Source organism: Nerophis ophidion, linkage group LG10 (genome assembly GCF_033978795.1).
Source record: "Nerophis ophidion isolate RoL-2023_Sa linkage group LG10, RoL_Noph_v1.0, whole genome shotgun sequence".
Classification (NCBI taxonomy): domain Eukaryota; kingdom Metazoa; phylum Chordata; class Actinopteri; order Syngnathiformes; family Syngnathidae; genus Nerophis; species Nerophis ophidion.
In genome coordinates, this window is record NC_084620.1 from 29,046,375 (window position 1) to 29,068,379 (window position 22,005).

General features: G+C 39.8%; 1 protein-coding gene across 3 annotated transcripts; it reads left to right on the forward strand.

The window, feature by feature from the left end:
• The first annotated feature begins 794 nt into the window (after positions 1-794).
• pkp2 (plakophilin 2) lies at positions 795-21,479 on the forward strand. 3 transcript variants are annotated; one of them, XM_061913295.1, is made up of 13 exons: positions 795-1,171; positions 7,959-8,017; positions 12,365-12,825; positions 17,416-17,542; positions 17,601-17,808; positions 17,875-18,052; positions 19,660-19,777; positions 19,833-19,994; positions 20,063-20,239; positions 20,342-20,495; positions 20,571-20,763; positions 20,827-20,914; positions 20,998-21,479. In XM_061913295.1, the coding sequence occupies exons 1-13, from the start codon at positions 973-975 to the stop codon at positions 21,064-21,066; spliced, it is 2,193 nt and encodes a 730-aa protein (XP_061769279.1). In that variant the 5' UTR covers positions 795-972; the 3' UTR covers positions 21,067-21,479. The 3 variants fall into 3 exon arrangements, with proteins under 3 accessions (XP_061769279.1, XP_061769280.1, XP_061769281.1); XM_061913296.1 differs by having other exon boundaries at positions 20,066-20,239; XM_061913297.1 differs by having other exon boundaries at positions 1,094-1,171; positions 12,342-12,825.
• The last annotated feature ends 526 nt before the right edge of the window (positions 21,480-22,005 follow it).

Genomic DNA, 22,005 nt, shown 5'->3' on the forward strand with positions numbered 1-22,005 from the left:
CTTGGGACTTGACTTGAGACTTTCCAGTATTGACTTTGGACTTGACTCGGACTTGCCTGTCTTGACTCGGGACTTGACTCGAGACTTGAGGGCAAAGACTTGAGACTTACTTGTGACTTGCAAAACAATGACTTGGTCCCACCTCTATGTAAATAGTACTTACATATATATGTATATATGTGTGTATGTATATATTTATGCATATACACATGTATACATATATATGTGTGTATATGTATATATGTATGTGTATATATACGTATAATTATGTATGTATATATCTACATACACATAGAGTAAATAATAAAACAATTTCATAGTACTATGTACTTCTGTAAACTGCAGACATAATGATATTCAGATTAAAAGAACACAGTTCAATCATTTAAAAATAGTATATGGTATGTTTATAATGGTAGCATTGCATATTATAAATACCATAAAATATATGTAAAATATTACAATATATTTTATGAATAAATAAAAAATTACCGATAGCAAAAAAATACATTTTTTGTAATAGCAGTGTATTAAGAAAATACCTAATTTATATAATATGTATATGAATATAAAATATATTTAATGACTGGTACTCAAATTAAATGGGCATTACTCTTTTATAATAACCACATTTATTGTTCCAAATTACATGTCAAATGTATGTACAATATTAGAATAAATTATTAAAAGTATGACTAAGTGGTTTCCTTTTGTTCAATGGGTGGAGTTACGTCATCTCCCGTCGGCCATTGCGAGAGGTCCTTTTAAATACAACAAATAGAAACAAAAGTAGGAAGTCATTTGAGAAGCCAAATGTTGAGATTGTTTAAATAACAAAGTCACCCGCAGCCGAGTCACCTGACACCACAGGTGTGTTTGGCCCCGCCCATCATTTCGTCATCAACGTTCGGGAAGCAAAACAGGACTAAACTTCATCCAGAAATGGCGTCGGTGTAAAATTTTTGACGGAGCATGGATGACTTGTTCTTTAAATCGGTGTTGCCGGTGCTCGACAACCACCGGCTGGACACCGACACCAGTCTGGCTCTTCCGGCCGAGCGCAGGCTTCAATCTTCGGCCCAACTTCCCAGCAATGATCGGAGTATGAGGGTCCAGCAGCAGGTTCAACTCACTCTTCTTGCACGGAAGGCAAGAAAAAATCAATCTTTTGGTAAATAAACAACACCAATTATGCTATTATTAAATAGCTTGAACTATTAAATAACTTGAATATATCGTCCTATTAAATACCTTTCTGTTCATTAGACAGTACTGGTCCTACTACGGTACTACTAACGAGTTCATCACGTGATCTGTATTCAAATACTTTTCATTCATTGGGGTCGTAAGCAAGGCCTGTTTGTATTTAGTAATCCTTTCTGAATAGTATTTGACTCATTACTTTGACATAGCATTTGACAAATATAGTATTCGACATAGTATTTGACAGATGATTTGACATAGTAGAAATATTATATTTGACATAGTACATTTGACATAGTTTTTGACATAATTTTTGACATGGTACATTTGACATTGTATTTGACATCGTTTTTGACAGAATATTTGACATAGTGCATTTGACAGTTTTTGCATTAATTTTTGACGTGGTACATTTGACATTGTATTTGACTGAATATTTGCCATTGTAAATTTGACAGAATATTTGATATAGTACATTTGACATTGTATTTGACTGAATATTTGCCATTGTAAATTTGACAGAATATCTGATATAGTACATTTGACATTGTATTTGACTGAATATTTGCCAGAGTACATTTGACAGAATATTTGACATAGTACATTTGACAGAATATTTGACATAGTACATTTGACATTAAATTTGACAGAATATTTGACATAGTACATTTGACATAGAATTTGACAGAATATTTGACATAGTTTTTGAGAGAATATTTGACATGGTGCATTTGACATAGTATTTGACAGAATATTTCACATAGTACATTTGACATAGTATTTGACAGAATATTTAACATAGTATTTGACATAGTACATTTGACATAGTATTTGACATAGTATTCGACAGAATATTTGACATAGTCATTGAAAAATATTTGACATAGTACATTTGACATAGTATTTGACAGAATATTTGACTGAATATTTGACATAGTACATTTGACATAGTTTTTGACAGAATATTTGAAATAGTGCATTTGACATAGAATTTGACAGAATATTTCACATATTATATTTGACGTAGTATTTGACAGAATATTTCACATAGTACATTTGACATAGTATTTGACAGATTATGTCACATAGTATTTGACGTAGTATTTGACATAGTACATTTGACATAGTATTTGACATAGTATTCGACAGAATATTTGACATAGTTATTGAAAAATATTCGACATAGTACATTTGACATAGTATTTGACAGAATATTTGACAAAATATTTGCCATAATACATTTGACTATTTAACATAGTACATTTGACATAGTATTGGACTGAAAATTTGACATAATGCATTTGACATAGTATTTGACAGAATATTTCACATAGTACATTTGACATAGTATTTGACATAGTACATTTGACATAGTATTTGACAGAATATCTGACATAGTCTTTGAAAAATATTTGACATAGTACATTTTACATAGTATTTGACAGAATATTTGATGTAGTATTTGACATAGTACATTTTACATAGTATTTGACAGAATATTTGACATAGTTATTGAAAAATATTTGACATCGTTTTTGACAGAATGTTTGACATAGTATTTGACAAAATATTTGACATAGTATTTGACAGAATATTTCACACAATATTTTACATAGTATTTGAAAAATATTTTACATAATACATTTGACAGTTTTTGACGGATTATTTGACATAGTACATTTGACATAGTATTTGACAGAATATTTGACATAGTTTTGGAAAAATATTTGACATAGTACATTTGACATAGTTTTCGACAGAATATTTGACATCGTATTTGACAGAATATTTAACATAGTATTTGACATAGTACATTTGACATAGTATTTGACATAGTATTCGACAGAATATTTGACATAGTCATTGAAAAATATTTGACATCGTACATTTGACATAGTATTTGACAGAATATTTGACTGAATATTTGACATAGTACATTTGACATAGTTTTTGACAGAATATTTGAAATAGTGCATTTGACATAGTATTTGACAGAATATTTCACATATTATATTTGACATAGTATTTGACAGAATATTTCACATAGTACATTTGACATAGTATTTGACAGATTATTTCACATAGTATTTGACGTAGTATTTGACATAGTACATTTGACATAGTATTTGACATAGTATTCGACAGAATATTTGACATAGTTATTGAAAAATATTCGACATAGTACATTTGACATAGTATTTGACAGAATATTTGACAAAATATTTGCCATAATACATTTGACTATTTAACATAGTACATTTGACATAGTATTGGACAGAAAATTTAACATAGTACATTTGACATAGTATTGGACAGAAAATTTGACATAATGCATTTGACATAGTATTTGACAGAATATTTCACATAGTACATTTGACATAGTATTTGACATAGTACATTTGACATAGTATTTGACAGAATATCTGACATAGTCTCTGAAAAATATTTGACATAGTACATTTTACATAGTTTTTGACGGAATTTCTGACATAGTACATTTGACATAGTATTTGATGTAGTATTTGACATAATACATTTTACATAGTATTTGACAGAATATTTTACATAGTTATTGAAAAATATTTGACATCGTTTTTGACAGAATGTTTGACATAGGATTTGACAAAATATTTGACATAGTATTTGACAGAATATTTCACAAAATATTTTACATAGTATTTGAAAAATATTTTACATAGTACATTTGACAGTTTTTGACGGATTATTTGACATAGTACATTTGACATAGTATTTGACAGAATATTTGACATCGTATTTGACAGAATATTTGACATAGTACTTTTGACAGAATATTTGTCACAGTACATTTGACATAGTATTGGAAAAATATTTGACATAGTACATTTGACATAGTTTTTGACAGAATATTTGACATCGTATTTGACAGAATATTTGACATAGTACTTTTGACAGAATATTTGTCACAGTACATTTGACATAGTATTTGACAGAATATTTCACATAGTACATTTGACATGGTATTTGACAGAATATTTGAAACAGTACATTTGACATAGTCTTTGACAGAATATTTCACATGGTATTTGACAGAATAATTGACATAGTACATTTGACATAGTAGTTGACAGAATATTTGACATAGTACATTTGACAGAATAATTGACAGAGTATATTTAACATAATATTTGACCGAATATTGGACAAAGTATTCGACATAGTATTTGACATATTAGACATAGTGTATTTGACATTGTATTTGGCAGAGTAGATATAGTAATTGATATTAGCAGGCATAGTATTTGACATCATATATATTTGACAGCATTTGGCATAGTAGACATACACAGTGGGGCAAAACAAGTATTTAGTCAGCCACCGATTGTGCAAGTTCTCCCACTTAAAATGATGACAGAGGTCTGTAATTTACATCATCGGTACACTTCAACTGTGAGAGACAGAATGTGAAAAAAAAATCCAGGAATTCACATTGTAGGAGTCTTAAATAATTTATTTGTAAATTATGGTGAAAAATAAGTATTTGGTCAATAACAAAAATTCAACTCAAAACTTTGTAATATAACCTTTGTTGGTAATAACAGAGGTCAAGCGATTACTACAGGTCTTTACCAGGTTTGCACACACAGTAGCTGGTATTTTGGCCCATTCCTCCATGCAGATCTTCTCGAGAGCATTGATGTTTTGGGGCTGTCGCCGAGCAACAAGGACTTTCAACTCCCTCCACAGATTTTCTATGGGGTTGAGGTCTGGGGACTGGCTAGGCCACTCCAGGACTTTCAAATGCTTCTTACGGAGCCACTCCTTCGTTGCCCGGGCGGTGTGTTTGCGATCATTGTCATGCTGGAAGACCCAGCCACGTTTCATCTTCAAAGCTCTCACTGATGGAAGGAGGTTTTGGCTCAAAATCTTACGATACATGGCCCCATTCATTCTTTCCTTAACACGGATCAGTCGTCCTGTCCCTTTTGCAGAAAAACGGCCCCAAAGCATGATGTTTCCACTCCCATGCTTCACAGTAGGTATGGTGTTCTTGGCATGCAACTAAGTATTCTTCTTCCTCCAAACACGACAAGTTGAGTTTATACCAAAAAGTTCTATTTTGGTTTTATCTGACCGCATGACATTCTCCCAATCCTCTGCTATATCATCCATGTGCTGTCTGGCAAACTTCAGACGGGCCTGGACATGCACTGGCTTAAGCAGGGGGGCACGTCTGGCACAGCAGGATTTGATTCCCTGTCGGCGTAGTGTGTTACTGATGGTAACCTTTGTTACTTTGGTCCCAGCTCTCTACAGGTCATTCACCAGGTCCCACCGTGTGGTTCTGGGATTTTTGCTTACCGTTCTCATGATCATTTTGACCCCACGGGATGAGATCTTGCGTGGAGCTCCAGATTAAGGGAGATTATCAGTGGTCTTGTATGTCTTCCATTTTTCTAAAAATTGCTCCCACAGTTGATTTTTTCACACCAAGTTGCTTGCCTATTGTAGATTCACTATTCCCTGTTTGGTGCAGGTCTACAATCCTTTTCCTGGTGTCCTTCGACAGCTCTTTGGTCTTGGCCATAGTGGAGTTTGGAGTCTGACTGTTTGAGGCTGTGGACAGGTGTCTTTTATACAGATAACAAGTTCAAACAAGTAACGAGTGGAGGACAGAAGAGCTTCTTAAAGAAGAAGTTACAGGTCTGTGAGAGCCAGAGATCTTCCTTGTTTGAAGTGACCAAATATTTATTTTCCACCATAATTTACAAATAAATTCTTTAAAACTCCTACAATGTGAATTCCTGGATTTTTTTTTCACATTCCGTCTCTCACAGTTGAAGCATACCTATGATGAAAATTACAGACTTCTGTCATCATTTTAAGTGGGAGAACTTGCCCAATCGGTGGCTGACTAAATACTTTTTTGCCCCACTGTATATTATATATATATATATATATATATATATATATATATATATATATATATATATATATGTATATATATATATATATATATGTATATATGTATATATATATATATATATATATATATGTGTGTGTATATATATATATATAATGATAGATGTATGTGTATTGGTCATCATAGTATTCAACATCAAAGACATATTCTTTGACGTAGTAGAACAAGTATTGACATGGTATTTGACATAGTAGACATAGTATTTGATATAGTATTAGAAAAGTAATGACATACTAGACATAGTATCTATTATAGCATCAGACATAGCTTGACAGCGTGTGCAAAAAATGTAATAATGTGTACTATTAGTGGGCGTGTTTTTTGCATGCATTCGTGGCTTTTAACACATTTGATCGTTTTTTTGCACATTAATGTTATCATGCTCCTTACCTGTGTGCAATGTGTTGAACCAGCAGCACACTTCTATAATCACAATCTACACAACAGAAACATATGCACACTGACACTTACAGTATTTCTGTGCGCAAGGCTGTGGATTGCATCACCAGCGCATTCATCTGCATTGATAAAATGCAAGAAAATGCACAATGAAAGACATGTTTTCATTTATGAGACATAGTAATATATTTTGTCAGTAAAAGAAAATGAACTGCATATAAAAAATGTATTGGATTAATTGTAATCAGCCCATAAATCATTCAGCAGGTATAAAATTATAAAATGAAATTGCTGAATAGACACTTTGTCTAATATTTGTTTTTATTTCTAACCGTCCACACACGTGTGACGAAGGATTCTTGTCTGTCCATCGTCTGTCTGTGCAACACGTGCACTGATCCTGTAGCCGTGCGTGGAACTGTCAGTTTGCACGTCATCCTGACACGTGCTAAATAAAACGCTAAAGAGTGCTCACAAAACGGCAATGAGTGTTGATAAATCACATTACACGTGCTAAATAATTATATTTGGATTTTCTCCTCCCAGTATTATGGGCATTTTGATGATCAGCATATTTTTTTGCATATTAATGAAGACCGACACGCAAAAGGGATTATTCTGCATTCCACTTTGCACACATTGAGTAGATCAGATCTTTGCGTGTCTATCAAGTTTGCACCTGTTTTAGTACATGCAAACCTTTAGTAAAACAAAACTATTGTGCTATATTTGACATGGTAAACAGAGTATTTGAAATACTATAGTCACAGTCGACATAGTATTTAATTAAGTATCAGATATAATAGACATACTATTCACATAGTAATTTCTATAGTATTGAGATGGACGGTGTTTGACATAACATACATAATATTTAATATAGTATTTGACATAGTATTTCATACAGGATTAGACAGAGTGGACATAGTATTTGATATAGTATTACCATAATAGGCATGGTCTTTGACATAGTATTAAGATAGTAGACATGCTACTTGACATAGTAGATATAGTATTTAATATATTAGACACAGTATTTGACATAATATTTTGCTGGTCCAACAAGTTTGTGCCAGGTTTTGTTTATCTGTCCTAAAAATCAACTTTTATGTTGCAACTGAACTGATGTTTCTGAAAACCATTTTATTGCTTTTGTTAGAAAAAAGTGAATTTACTGTGTCGTATTTACCTCAGCACAACATTATTGTGCAGTTAGTGTAGTCAATGTGTTGTTGTCTTTACAAATGTGTGTTAGTTTGCTGACTAACTAACTTTACTAGGTAAGCTAAATGCTGTAGTAGTTAGTTGGTTAAGCCTGCACATGTCTCGAGGAGTGCGTTCAAGTGTCTACAAAAAGACTGTGAAACTCGGCACCGTCCTCTTCTGCTTTCAGGGAGCGTTCACTCGGTCAGGACCCTTGACACCATCGATGGATTCTGGCCCAACTTTACAGTCAGTGTCTTTATTTCTATTGATCTGATATATTCACATATTTCTATTATTAATTAATTTCATTGTACTCTAAGTTTCTACACATACATTTTGTGAAACAATTACAGAACAATACACAACATTGCACCTTGTGAGACAGCGCCCTCTTCTAAATTCATACCTGCAGCACTTTCCCCCCTGCAGATAGTGCCATCAAACCACTTTTTTTTTATAATGCTACAAAAACAAAGTATTGTCACTTTACAGCAAAAAAATAATAGGCCAATATTCCAAGATTCTGTACTATATTATTTAAATTGGTATTAATGTTGATGCTTTTAAATTTAATTTTGATTTAAATTTGAATTTATAGTTCATATTAGGGCTGGGCGATTTGGCCTTTTATTATCTCGATATTTTTAGGCTATGTCACGATACACGATTAATATCTCGATATATTGCCTTTGCCTTGAATGAACACTTGATGCATATAATCACAGCAGTATGATGATTCTATGTGTCTACATTAAAACGTTCTTGTTCATACTGCATTAATATATGCTCATTTTAAACTTTCATGTGGAGAGAGAGAAATCACAACAAAGTCAATTGACCAAAACTGTATTTATTAAGCAGTTATTAAGCAGTGGCACAAACATTCATGTCATTTCCAAAACAGAAAGTGCCAGATTGACAGAGACATTTTAAAACAAGCTATAAGTGCACTTTTGTGAATGATGTCACCAAGATGACTTATCAAAACAACACTAAATTAAAGTGTACTTTTTGTACCGAACGCCACTAAAATAGTTTAAAACAAATAAAGTGCACTTTTGTTCAGGATGTCACACAAGATATTTCAATAAGTGTCAAATAAAAATGAGCTGCATAATAGGAAATCAAATAGTGTATGTCCTTCACTATGTGGTAGGTTCCTACATACGTTATCTCCTTCTGTTGCTGATTTTTTTTTTCATACGGTTTTGATATGGAAGTACTGTAGTTGCTTCGGCATTTTGTTGGTGTGGCACTGGCCGGAGATGTTGACATGCAGAGTTTCAAGCACTCTTCATTCTCTAGTGCAGTGCTTCTCAACCTTTTTTCAGTGATGTACCGCCCCGTGAAAATGTTTTTAATTCAAGTACCCCCTAATCAGAGCAAAGCATTTTTGGTTCAAAAAAATAGATGTCCATCCATCTTCTTCCGATTATCCGAGGTCGGGTCGCGGGGGCAGCAGCCTAAGTAGGGAAGCCCAGACTTCCCTCTCCCCAGCCACTTTGTCTAGCTCTTCCCGGGGGATCCCGAGGCGTTCCCAGGCCAGCCGGGAGACATGGTCTTCCCAACGTGTCCTGGGTCTTCCCCATGGCCTCATACCGGTTGGATGTGCCCTAAACACCTCCCTAGGGAGGCGTTCGGGTGGCATCCTGAACAGATGCCCGAACAACCTCATCTCGCTCCTCTCAATGTGGGGGAGCAGCGGCTTTACTTTGAGTTCCTCCCGAAATGCAAAGCTTCTAACCCTATCTCTAAGAGAGAGTCCCGCCACACGGCGGAGGAAACTCATTTCGGCCGCTTGTACCCGTGATCTTATCCTTTCGGTCCTGACCCCAAGCTCATGACCATAGGTGAGGATGGGAACGTATATCGACCGGTAAATTGAGAGATTTGCCTTCCGGCTCAGCTCCTTCTTCATTACAACTGATCGGTACAACGTCCGCATTACTGAAGACGCCGCACCGATTGCCTGTCGATCTCACGATCCACTCTTCCCCCACTCGTGAACAAGACGCCTAGGTACTTGAACTCCTCCACTTTGGGTAGGGTCTCCTCCCCAGTCCGGAGATGGCACTCCACCCTTTTCCGGGCGAGAACCATGGACTCGGACTTGGAGGTGCTGATTCTCATTCCGGTCGCTTCACACTCGGCTGCGAACCGATCCAGCGAGAGCTGAAGATCCCGGTCGGATGAAGCCATCAGGACCACATCATCTGCAAAAAGCAGAGACCTAATCCTGCGGTCACCATACCGGAACCCCTCAACGCCTTGACTGCGCCTACAAATTCTGTCCATAAAAGTTATGAACAGAATCGGTGACAAAGGGCAGCCTTGGCAGAGTCCAACCCTCACTGGAAACGTGTCTGACTTACTGCCGGCAATGCGGACCAAGCTCTGACACTGATCGTACAGGGAGTGGACCGCCACAATAAGACAGTCCGAAACCCCGTACTCTCTGAGCACTCCCCACAGGAATTCCCGAGGTACACGGTTGAATGCCTTCTCCAAATCCACAAAGCACATGTAGACTGGTTGGGCAAACTCCCATGCTCTCTCAAGAACCCTGCCGAGAGTATAGAGCTGGTCCACAGTTCCACGACCAGGACAAAAACCACACTGTTCCTCCTGAATCCAAGGTTCGACTATCCGGCGTAGCCTCCTCTCCTGTACACCTGAATAAACCTTACCGGGAAGGCTGAGGAGTGTGATCCCACGATAGTTGGAACACACCCTCCAGTCCCCCTTCTTAAAGAGAGGGACCACCACCCCGGTCTGCCAATCCAGAGGTACCGTCCCCAATGTCCACGCGATGCTGCAGAGTCTTGTCAACCAAGACAGCCCCACAGCATGCAGAACCTTAAGGAACTCCGGGCGGGTCTGTTCCACTCCTGGGGCCTTGCCACCGAGGAGCTTTTTAACTACCTCGGCAACCTCAGCCCCAGAAATAGGAGAGTCCACCACAGATTCCCCAGGCACTGCTTCCTCATAGGAAGACGTGTTGGACTTCCTTCGACCCATCCACAACATCCGCAGTCGAGGTCAGCAGAACACCATCCGTACCATACACGGTGTTGACAGAGCACTGCTTCCCCTTCCTGAGGCGGCGGATGGTGGTCCAGAATCGCTTCAAAGCCGTCCGGAAGTCGTTTTCCATGGCTTCCCCGAACTCCTCCCATACCTGTCCACTGCCTCCGGAGTCCTATGAGCCAAAACAACCCGATAGGACTCTTTCTTCAGCTTGACGGCATCCTTCACCGCTGGTTTCCACCACTGGGTTTTAGGATTACCTTGCGGCCACAGCTCCAATCAGCCGACTCGACAATAGAGGTGCGGAACATGGTCCACTCGGACTTAATGTTCAGCACCTCCCTTGTGACATGTTCAAAGTTGTTCCAGAGGTGGGAATTGAAACTTTCTCTGACAGGAGACTCTGCCAGACGTTCCCACCAAACCCTCACATTGCGTTTGGGCCTGCCACGTCTGTCCGGCATCCTTCCCCACCATCGCAGTCAACTCACCACCGATTGGTAATCGGTAGAAAGCTCCGCCCCTCTCTTCACCTGAGTGTCCAAAACATGAGGCCGCAAATCCGATGACACAACTACAAAGTCGATCATGGAACTGCGGCTTAGGGTGTCCTGGTGCCAAGTGCACATATGGACACCCTTATGTTTGAACATGGTGTTTGTTATGGACAAACTGTGACGAGAACAAAAGTCCAATTACAAAACACCGCTCGGGTTCAGATCCAAGCGGCCATTCTTCCCAATAACGCCTCTCCAGGTTTCACTGTCGTTGCCACCATGAGCGTTGAAGTCCCCCAGCAGAACAAGGGAATCACCCGAAGGAGCACTCTCCAGTACTCCCTTCGAGTGTATCTGAACTGTTGTTTGGTGCGTAAGCACAAACATTAGTCAGGACCCGTTCCCCCACCCGAAGGCGGAGGGAGGCTACCCTTTCGTCCAGTCGGTTGAACTCCAACGTGCAGGCTTTGAGGCGGGGGGCAACAAGAATTGCCACCCCAGCCCATTGCCTCTCACTGCCGGCAACGCCAGAGTGGAAGAGAGTCCAGCCCCTCTCGAGAGAAGTGGTTCCAGAGCCCTTGCTGTGCGTCGAAGTGAGTCCGACTACATCCAGCCGGAATTTCTCTACTTCGCGCACTAACTCAGGCTCCTTCCCCCCCAGTGAGGTGACGTTCCACGTCCCAAGAGCTAGTTTATGTAGCCGAGGATCAGACCGCCAAGTGTCCTGCATACGTCACTGTGAGAAGGAGAGACAAGAAAGAGTGGGAAACGCATGCAGTGTAATGCCCGCAGCTAACTGCGTGAGAACGAATACTCCAATATCACGATACAGTCATTTTCTATATTACACAGATACAAACTGCGATATATTGAGTATATCAACATATCGCCCAGCCCTAGTTCATATCAATTTAATAAATGTTCTTATTTTTATGGTTTGCACTTCCTTGATAGGACCTTATGTATGACATTTGATTTTATTGTATTTAATTTAAATGCTTTAAATCATATTCGTTGTAAATGTAATACTATCTTCGTTCATTCAGACAGGTGTGTTTTTATTATGCAGGTAAACAGCTACTCTCTCGTATGCACTGAACATGTGCGGCAGCCTTCCAGAAGGGTGGAGGTGTCCCCACCGGCGACACCCGGAACGCCCAAGCGCCATTTTGTTTTCCATGGTGGCCACTTTGCCACGACGTGCAGTATGCCAGGTCGCAGCACTTCGTACAGGAACCGCTCCCTGCTCGGCCGCCCACTGGGCTCACATCAACGCTGCGCCCTCTCTGAGGTCCCTAGATGGGCAGCGCGTCACTCCTCCACGCCCTCTAACCAGAGCCCTCGTGTCCAGTCGGAGGCGTGGTTCCGTGGGTTGGAGGATTGCGTCTTCCATGAGGGGGGCGATGAAGCAATGACGAGGCGGGAGAAGCGTGACAGACTGAACTCCAACCCATCTGTGACCGTGCAGATGCATGCCGGGTGGACGGCGGGGGCCGAGGTCCCCCTACACCAGATTCAAAGTGTCAACATGTAAGATTTCACATAATCCTTAACATTTAGGGTTAATGGGAGAGATCAAGTCATGTGAGTGTGGTGGGGGCAGGTTATGGAGAGTTTGAACAGTTCAAAGAAGGAGTTTGGATTGAATTTAAAGTTAAAGTACCAATGATTGTCTCACACACACACACACACACTAGGTGTGGCGAAATTATCCTCTGGATTTGACCCATCACCCTTGATCACCTCCTGGGAGGTGAGAGGAGCAGTGGGCAGCAGCGGTGGCCGCGCCCGGGAATCCTTTTTGGTGATTTAACCCCCAATTCCAACCCTTGATGCTGAGTGCCAAGCAGGGAGGTATTGGTCCCATTTTTATAGTCTTTGTTTTGAACTCACAACCTACCGATCTCAGGGCGGACACTCTAATTTGTTACTGGACTGCGAGCCAGTGGAGCTGAAAGGGAATCGGTGTGTTGTGGTCTAAAGATTTGGTGTGTGTAATGAGGACTATGATGATTACCGTATTTTCCTGGCTATTGAGCGCACCGTGTTCAAGCCGCACCCACCAAGGTTTAGAAGATTTATATATATATATATATATATATATATATACATACATACATATATATACACATATTTATATATATGTACGAAAGATTTTATAAATAATTATTTACAGTACATATCGTAATTGTTTTCAAAAGGTGCAATCTACTAATAAAAGTTTCAATCAATCAAAAAAACAACACACGGCATGCTAGCAACGACTGGTAGATAGACTGACCATACGTCACCTTTTCACGGGATATGTCCTCTTTGCGGAGCTGTCCAGGTGGAGTTTCTTAAATGGCTCGAATGTCCGGCATTTTAAGTTAGGGTTGCGTGTATTTTCAATGTACGTTCAGGGTTAAGAAGGGGTTAAAAAAAAAGAAAGTGGTGCGCTCAGCAACATTCGTGAGGGAGGGGTGGAGACAGAGAGCGAGAGAGTTATGATATATGCGCATGCGTCGCCAGGCTCTGCTTTTTACCCATAAATTTACCAGATTTTATTTTTTATTATCTATAGCAGGGGTTTCAAAAGTGTGCCCCGGAGGCCATTTGCGGCCCACAGCTAATGTTTTAAAGGCCCACAGCACATTCTAAAAATACTATTAAAATAAACAAAAACATAAACAAAAGTGAAATAAAAAAGCTTAAAGGCTAAATGTAATTTAGAAAAAGCTGCAACGTTGACTAATAAAACAAAGCTGGGTTTTTTTTCCTTTCAAACTGTCATTGCTCAAAACATAATATTGAATCAAAATCAATGTTATTATGAATTATTGACCTATCCAAGTTTCCGAATACTTCACATCAAATATTCCACTAACAAAAATATTTTTGGTGGAATATTTAGCAAATTTGTTAAATAAATAATCAAAAAAATTATATTTGGTTGTTTTCTTACTGTACCGAAAATTAACCGAACCCTGACCTCTGAACTGAGGGACGTACCGAACCGAAATTGTATTTTACCGTTACACCCGTAATTGTAACATTTACAAACGTTGCTTGGAGTGATGTTTGAAGAATCCTTTTGAGCAGAAATGCTATGGACCATAGGCGCCAATCTACATTTCTGCCAGTGGGTGCTTGGACAGGCGGTAAATCTGACGCTATTTTTCTGATCATGCGCGGTTTTTGCTTGGTGGTGACTAAGAATTTGCCATCAATCCCACGTAGGTGTTCGGCATTGTCCGTGGGTGCTCAGGCACGGAAGCACCCACAGGATGGGCGCCTATGCTATGGACGGTTTATTTCCGGCATAAAACAGGAAGTAAATTGTCAACCTGCAGTGAATGAACTCGTCCAAAAGATGGCGCCTTAGCACAAACAATAACACACCTTTTCAGTGTCTCTGTCGGTGTAAAATTTAAGCTATTTGTTGAATACCTGCTCAGTGGCCTTGTGTTTAGAGTTTCCGCCCTGAGACTCGAAGGTTGTGAGTTCAAACCCCGGCCGAGTCATACCAATTGCCCCCTTGTTTGGCACTCAGCATCAAGGGTTGGAATTGGGGGTTAAATCACCAAAAAGATTCCCGAGCGCGGCCACCGCTGCTGCTCACTGCTGCCTCCCTGGGGGTGGAACAAGGGGATGGGTCAAATGCAAAGGATGATTTCACCACACCTAGTGTGTTTGTGACTATCATTGGGACTTTAACTTTTTACTTAATACAAAACATTATGGCTGTTAGCGCAGAAAACTCAATAAATTAGACGCACCGTTTTATAAACCGCAGGATTCAAAGCGTTGGAAAAAAATAAGTGGAATACTCTGGAAAACACAGTATAATGTGCAGCACTGAAAGCGTGCTGCTCTTTTGGTGTTTGGGCCCTATAGCAGCACTGAAAGCGTTCCAAAAGATTGTTTGTGTGCAGATGATCCTGAAGTTGGGGGCAACTGTACCTTCTGGTATTCTACTGCACATTCAATGTTTTACTATACCTTCTGGTATTCTACTGTACCTTCTAATATTCTGCTGTACCTTCTAATATTCTGCTGCACCTTCTAGTATTCTACTGCACCTTCTAGTATTCTACTGTACCTTCTAATATTCTACTGCACCTTCTAGTATTATACTGTATCTTCTGGTATTCTACTGCACCTTCTGGTATTCTACTGTACCCCTTTAATATTCTACTGTATCTTCTGGTATTCTACTGCACCTTATAGTATTCTACTGCACCTTCTGGTATTCTACTGTACCTTGTAGTATTCTACTGCACCTTGTAGTATTCTACCGCACCTTCTGATATTATACTGTACCTTCTGGTATTCTACTGCACCTTCTAATATTCTACAGTACCTTTAGTATTCTACTGTACCTTCTGGTATTGTACTGCACTTTCTAGTATTCTACTGTACCTTCTAATATTCTACTGCACCTTCTAGTATTTTACTGTACCTTGATATATGATACTATACGTTTTAGTAATCTGCTGCACCTTCTAGTATTCTACTGTATCTTCTAGTATTCTACTGCCCCTTCTAGTATTCTACCGTACCTTCTGGTATTCGATTGCACCTTCTAGTATTCTACTGTACCTTTTAATATTCTACTGTACCTTTTAGTATTCTACTCTACCTTCTAATATTATACTGTACCATCTGGTATTTTACTGCACCTTCTGGTATTCTACTGTACCTTCTAATATTTTGCTGTACCTTCTGGTATTCTACTGTATCTTCTGGTATTCTACTGCACTTTCTAGTATTGTACTGCACCTTCTAGTATTCTACTGTATCTTCTGGTATTCTACAGCACCTTCTGGTATTCTACTGTGCCCTCTAATATTCTGCTGCACCTTATGGTATTCTACTGTGCCCTCTAATATTCTGCTGTATCTTCTGGTATTCTACTGCACCTTATAGTATTCTACTGCACCTTCTGGTATTCTACTGTACCTTGTAGTATTCTACTGCACCTTCTAGTATTCTACTGTACCTTCTAATATTATACTGTACCTTCTGATATTCTACTGCACCTTCTAATATTCTACTGCACCTTTTAGTATTTTACTGTACCTTGTAATATTATACTATAAGTTCTAGTAATCTGCTGCACCTTCTAGTATTCTACTGTATCTTCTGGTATTCTACTGCACCTTCTAGTATTCTACCGTACCTTCTGGTATTCGACTGCAGCTGCTAGTATTCCACCTTACCTTCTGGTATTTGATTGCACCTTCCAGTATTCTACAGTACCTTTTAATATTCTACTGTACCTTTTAGTATTCTACTATACCTTCTAATATTATACTGTACCTTCTGGTATTCTACTGCACCTTCTAGTATTCTACTGCACCTTCTAGTATTCTACCGTACCTTCTGGTATTCGACTGCAGCTGCTAGTATTCTACCGTACCTTCTGGTATTTGATTGCATCTTCCAGTATTCTACTGTACCTTTTAGTATTCTACTGTACCTTCTGATGTTCTACTGTACCTTCCAATATTGTACTGTACCTTCTGGTATTCTACTGCAACTACTAGTATTATACTGTATCTTCTGGTATTCTACTGCAGTGGTCCCCAACCTTTTTGTATCCACGGACCGGTCAACGCTTAATAATTTGTCCCGCGGCCTGGGGCGGGGGTCCTTTTTTGTCTTTTTTTTTTTTTCTTCTTTGTCATGAAAAAGGGACGTTTTTGTCTTGAAAAAGGGAGTTTTTTGTGTTTGGTGCACTATTTGTAAGTCTATATTGTGTTTTTTATGTTGATTTAATAAAAAAACAAAAATTATTATTATTATTTTTTTTTTAATAAAAAATTCTTCTGCGGTCCGGTACCAATCGGGCCACGGCCCGGTGGTTGGGGACCACTGTTCTACTGCACCTTCTAGTATTCTACTGTACCTTTTAATATTCTACTGTACCTTCTAGTATTCTACTGCACCTTCTATTATTCTACTGTATCTTCTGGAATTCTACTGCACCTTCTTGTATTCCTTCTGGTATTCTACTGCACCTTCTAGTATTCTACTGTACCTTCTAATATTATACTGTACCTTTTGATGATTTTATAATTATAATTTAATAAATTGTGTTTGAGTTTTTGTTGCCATTCAAGTTGTTTTGACACACAGGAAGCCTCCAGAGATGACTCTAGAGCGAGCCGTCAACCTGCTGACTCGGCAGGACGAGGACACGCTGATAGAGGCCGCCTCCCACATTCAGTCTCAATGCATGAAGAGCCCCGACGCCAGGAAGATGGTGCGTTTTTGATGTCTGTTTCCTCTCGATGTTGTAAACGTGACGCGCCATCTTTCAGATGTATTTCCTGCGCGGCATCAAAAAGTTGCTGCGCCTCCTCCACAGCGACGACGAGGAGGTGCAAGGCGCCGCCGCCGGGGCTCTGCGTAATGTTGTCTACCAGAGCAACGAGAACAAGATGGAGGTGAAGGACAATGCCGGCGTGGCCGCTGTTATGCGTGTGCTGAAGAGCAGCCGGGACACGGAAACACGACGACAGCTGGCCGGTTAGTTTTGATCGCCGTTGAAATTTAATAATATTCTTGACGTAAATGATGACCTTTGACCTTCAGGTCTCCTTTGGAACCTGTCCTCTCACGACCCCCTGAAGGAAAGCCTCACCAGGGAGTCCTTGTCGGTCCTCACGCAGTCCATCCTCGTGCCAACCTCGGGCATTTCTGAAGGGGAGAACCCAAAAGACGAGCTCCTGGCGGACGAGGAAGTCTTTCACAATGCCACCGCCTGCCTCAGGTACCTGATTCTTACTAATACGTCATTTGGAGCATTTTTGTATTTCACCAAAAATAGTAAATTGACAATGATGTTGACCATATTGTACAAAACCCAAAACCAGTGAAGTTGGCATGTTGTGTAATTCGTAAATAAAAACATAATACAATGATTTGCAAATCTTTTTCAACTTATACTCAATTGAATAGACTGCAAAGACAAGATATTTAATGTTCCAAATGAGAAACTTTTTTTTTTTTTGCAAATAATCATTAACTTAGAATTTAATGGCAGCAACACATTGTAAAAAAGTTGGCACAGGGGCATTTTTACCACTGTATTACATGGCCTTTTCTTTTAACAACACTCAGTAAACGTTTGGAAACTGAGGAGACCAATTTTTGAAGCTTTTCAGGTGGAATTCTTTCCCATTCTTACTTGATGTACAGCTTAGGTTGTTCAACAGCTTCAACGCTTCATAATGTGCCACACATTTTCAATGGGAGACAGGTCTGGACTGCAGGCAAGCCAGTCTAGTACCTGCACTCTTTTACTATGAAGCCACGCTGTTGTAACACGTGGCTTTGTATTGTCTTGCTGAAATAAGCAGGGGTGTCCGTGATAGCGTTGCTTGGATGGCAACATATGTTGCTCCAAAACCTGTATGTACTTTTCAGCATTAATGGTGCCTTCACAGATGTGTAAGTTACCCATGCCTTGAGCACTAATACACCCCCATACCATCACAAATGCTGGCTTTTGAACTTTGCGCCTACAACAGTGCAGATGGTTCCTTACCTCTTTGGTCCAGAGGACACCACATCCACAGTTTGCAAAAATAATTTGAAATGTGGGCTTGTCAGACCACAGAACACTTTTCCACTTTGCATCAGTCCATCTTAGATGAGCTCGGGCCCAGTGAAGCTGTTGGCATTTCTGGGTAGGGCTGTCCCGATCCGATATTGATATTGGAAATCAGTCCGATATTAGCCAAAAATGTGGAGTTCCCAGGAGTTGAAAAAGGGGATGGGTCAAATGCAGAAGACAAATTTCACCACACCTAGTGCGTGTGTGACAATCATTGGTACTTTAATTTAACTTAACTTTAATGATGTTGTTAGTCAAATTTAGCGCTACTTCCGCTGTTGTTGTTCGACGTCACTCACAGCAAAGGCTCACCAATGTGGAGATGTGTTCTTGATGAGGCAGGAGTGATTGTCGCGGTCAAGATGGCGCCAAGATTAGCCGCTGTTGTAGTTTTGTGAACTTTAACCCAGAAACCTTCTCGCTTGGTGAATATCTTCATTCATCACCAAAGCATGATTATACAAAATAAGACATAGTGCACTGCAATATATATATTGCAGTGCAACATTTCATTGAACACTTAAGTTTAGGCCAAAAATGTAAGACATACTTAAAAAAAAGTTTTTTAAATCTGCACTGCAGTAACACCGCAATATTTGAAGATCGTTTCCCTAGCAACAAAGATCTGAACCCTCTGTCGCGAGGGACTGTAAATGAAAATACATGTTATATGTATTTTTAGATATGTTTTTATAATAATAATATGGTGAAAATAAAACAATATATCAATTAGATGTCTATCTGCCGTTTTTTATTTCCAGAAACCTTAGCTCCTGTGGTCCAGAAGGAAGAAAAACCATGAGGGAGTGCGAGAACCTCATTGACTCGCTGGTCTACTACACCCGAGGAAGCATATCTGACTACAAGATGGATGACAAGGTGAAATGAAGTCCACTTTTGTTTTGAAAATCATTTCTTCATGTAGTCTCCACAGTCCACAGAGAACTGCGTCTGCATCCTGCACAACTTGTCCTACCAATTGGAGGCGGAGCTTCCGGACAAGTTCGCCAATAACCTCCTGCAACCACAGCAACACTTAGAGCCCAAAGCCAAGAAGGTGGGCTGTTTTGCTCAACGCAGCACCAAAACCACAGAGGTAAGTTCACGCGGATTCTATTCAACAAATGTGGACATGAAGGAAATCAATTCCCCGTCGTTGCCCAGCAGGCCACACGTCAGCACACGCTCCTGGAGGAGAAGGCTAACCCGCACGGAATGGAGTGGCTGTGGAGCTCCATCGCCATCCGCATGTACTTGTCGCTCGTCGTCCGTAGCGTGCGTCACTACACGCAGGAGGCGGCCATCGGAGCCCTTCAGAACCTCACGGCCGGGAACGGCGCGGTATTTCATGCACTTTCAAATAGAAGAAAAGTTTTAGTGGAGTTATGTCGCCTTCTAGTGGACAAACCGCGTACTGCTTTTTTCAAGTCGTTTTGTGTGCAGGTGACTGAGGCGATCGCCTACTCCATCGTCCACAAGGAAAACGGCCTCCAGCATGTGAGAAAAGTGCTGCAGGAGGGCGAGCTGGACGTCAGGAGGACGGCCGTGTCGCTCATCAAAAACTTGTCTCGTTTCTCCGAGCTGCATGCCGACATCGGTAAAAGTCTCTCGCTGTGACTACAATCTACCGCTTGGTGTCCGCCTCATTCTTGTTCCTCGTGTCCCGCTCAAGTTAAGCAGGTGTTGCCAGATCTGGTGGAGCTGCTGCCCAATAACGACACAGGCAGAGACCTTCCCTCAGACGTGACGGCGTCCTTGTGTCACGTCCTCAACAACCTGAGCCAGAACAACGTGAACAACGTTAGAGACATGTTGAACCATGGCGCCCTACGCAAGATCTGCAACATCAGCAAGAAGGACAATGGGTTAGTGCCTGTTTCCCTTCTCACTTCATGTATTTTATTCACAAATCATCTTTATTTTTGTAGTAATAAACCAAGCAGAGCAGGATTGGCTGCTTGTCTCCTGCTGCACACCATGTGGAAGCATACGGATCTCCATGGGACCTACAGGAAGGTAAGCAATATTTTATTCCATCCATGACCACTGGAGGCCGCCAAAGCAGATGATGAACACAGTTGATGTGTTTTTTTCAACAGTGTGGTTTCAGTAAAGCAGATTTTATTAACGCCAGAACGACAAAGGCTGTTAACTCCATCCAGGACTGAAGACAAAACACCAGACATCATTTGTCTACCAAAAAAGAAAAAACATGAGTTTGACCATTTGATCACTTTTTAAGTGCGCTGAGGACATGTATAGTTTTCTAACAATACATTGTACATCTATGTTACCATAGCAAGTAGTTTGACAGGTAAATAAGGACATCAACAACAGTTGATATTGAACTATTTATGCAACTTAATACAAGCTAACGTCTCTACTTCTGCTAATGAGCGATCAAACTTTTAATTTCATAGATGGTCTACATTAAAATGTGTTCTGATGAACATTATGAATGAATAACGTAAAAAAAAACAGGTAAGTGACGTGGAAGCCACATGTGGGCCACATTGGGGGCTGTGCGCAATTACACTGAAGTCTGATAAAGACCACACTTTTCTCTGAGTGTAAAAAGTCAGCTGGAAAAAATCATTTTTTGGAAAAAATCCCATTCAGGCCACTTTGGCCTGCAGTGTATGATCAATCAATCAATCAATCAATCAATCAATCAATCAATCAATCAATCAATCAATCAATGTTTACTTATATAGCCCTAAATCACTAGTGTCTCAAAGGGCTGCACAAACCACAACACAAACCACTACGACATCCTCGGTAGGCCCACATAAGGGCAAGGAAAACTCACACCCAGTGCGACGTCGGTGACAATGATAAGATATGATATGATATGGTATGATTGGGATGATGGGAATATTTGTAGTACTTTGGTTACTTCTAATAGTAACTACACATTGTAAATGAAACATTTTTGGGCTTTAGCCTTAGGAATCCTGGGTAGGGATTTTTTGTCTTTTTTGGGGGGTAATATTGATCAGTCTGATATCAAAACAAAAGCATGCAAGTAAGTATGTGATGGTGTGTGCTTGTCAAATGTGTAATACCATGTTTGATACACAAGCAGCTTAGACCTACAAGGCCAACAG

What these genes read in the sequence shown, in the direction of transcription:
- pkp2 (XM_061913295.1), top strand. Translation starts at nt 973, where the DNA reads ATGGATGACTTGTTCTTTAAATCGGTGTTGCCGGTGCTCGACAACCAC. An exon ending in CAGATTCAAAGTGTCAACAT is followed by an intron (nt 12,826 to 17,415) that starts GTAAGATTTCAC and finishes TTTGACACACAG; the next exon opens with GAAGCCTCCAGAGATGACTC. An exon ending in TCACGGCCGGGAACGGCGCG is followed by an intron (nt 20,240 to 20,341) that starts GTATTTCATGCA and finishes TTTTGTGTGCAG; the next exon opens with GTGACTGAGGCGATCGCCTA.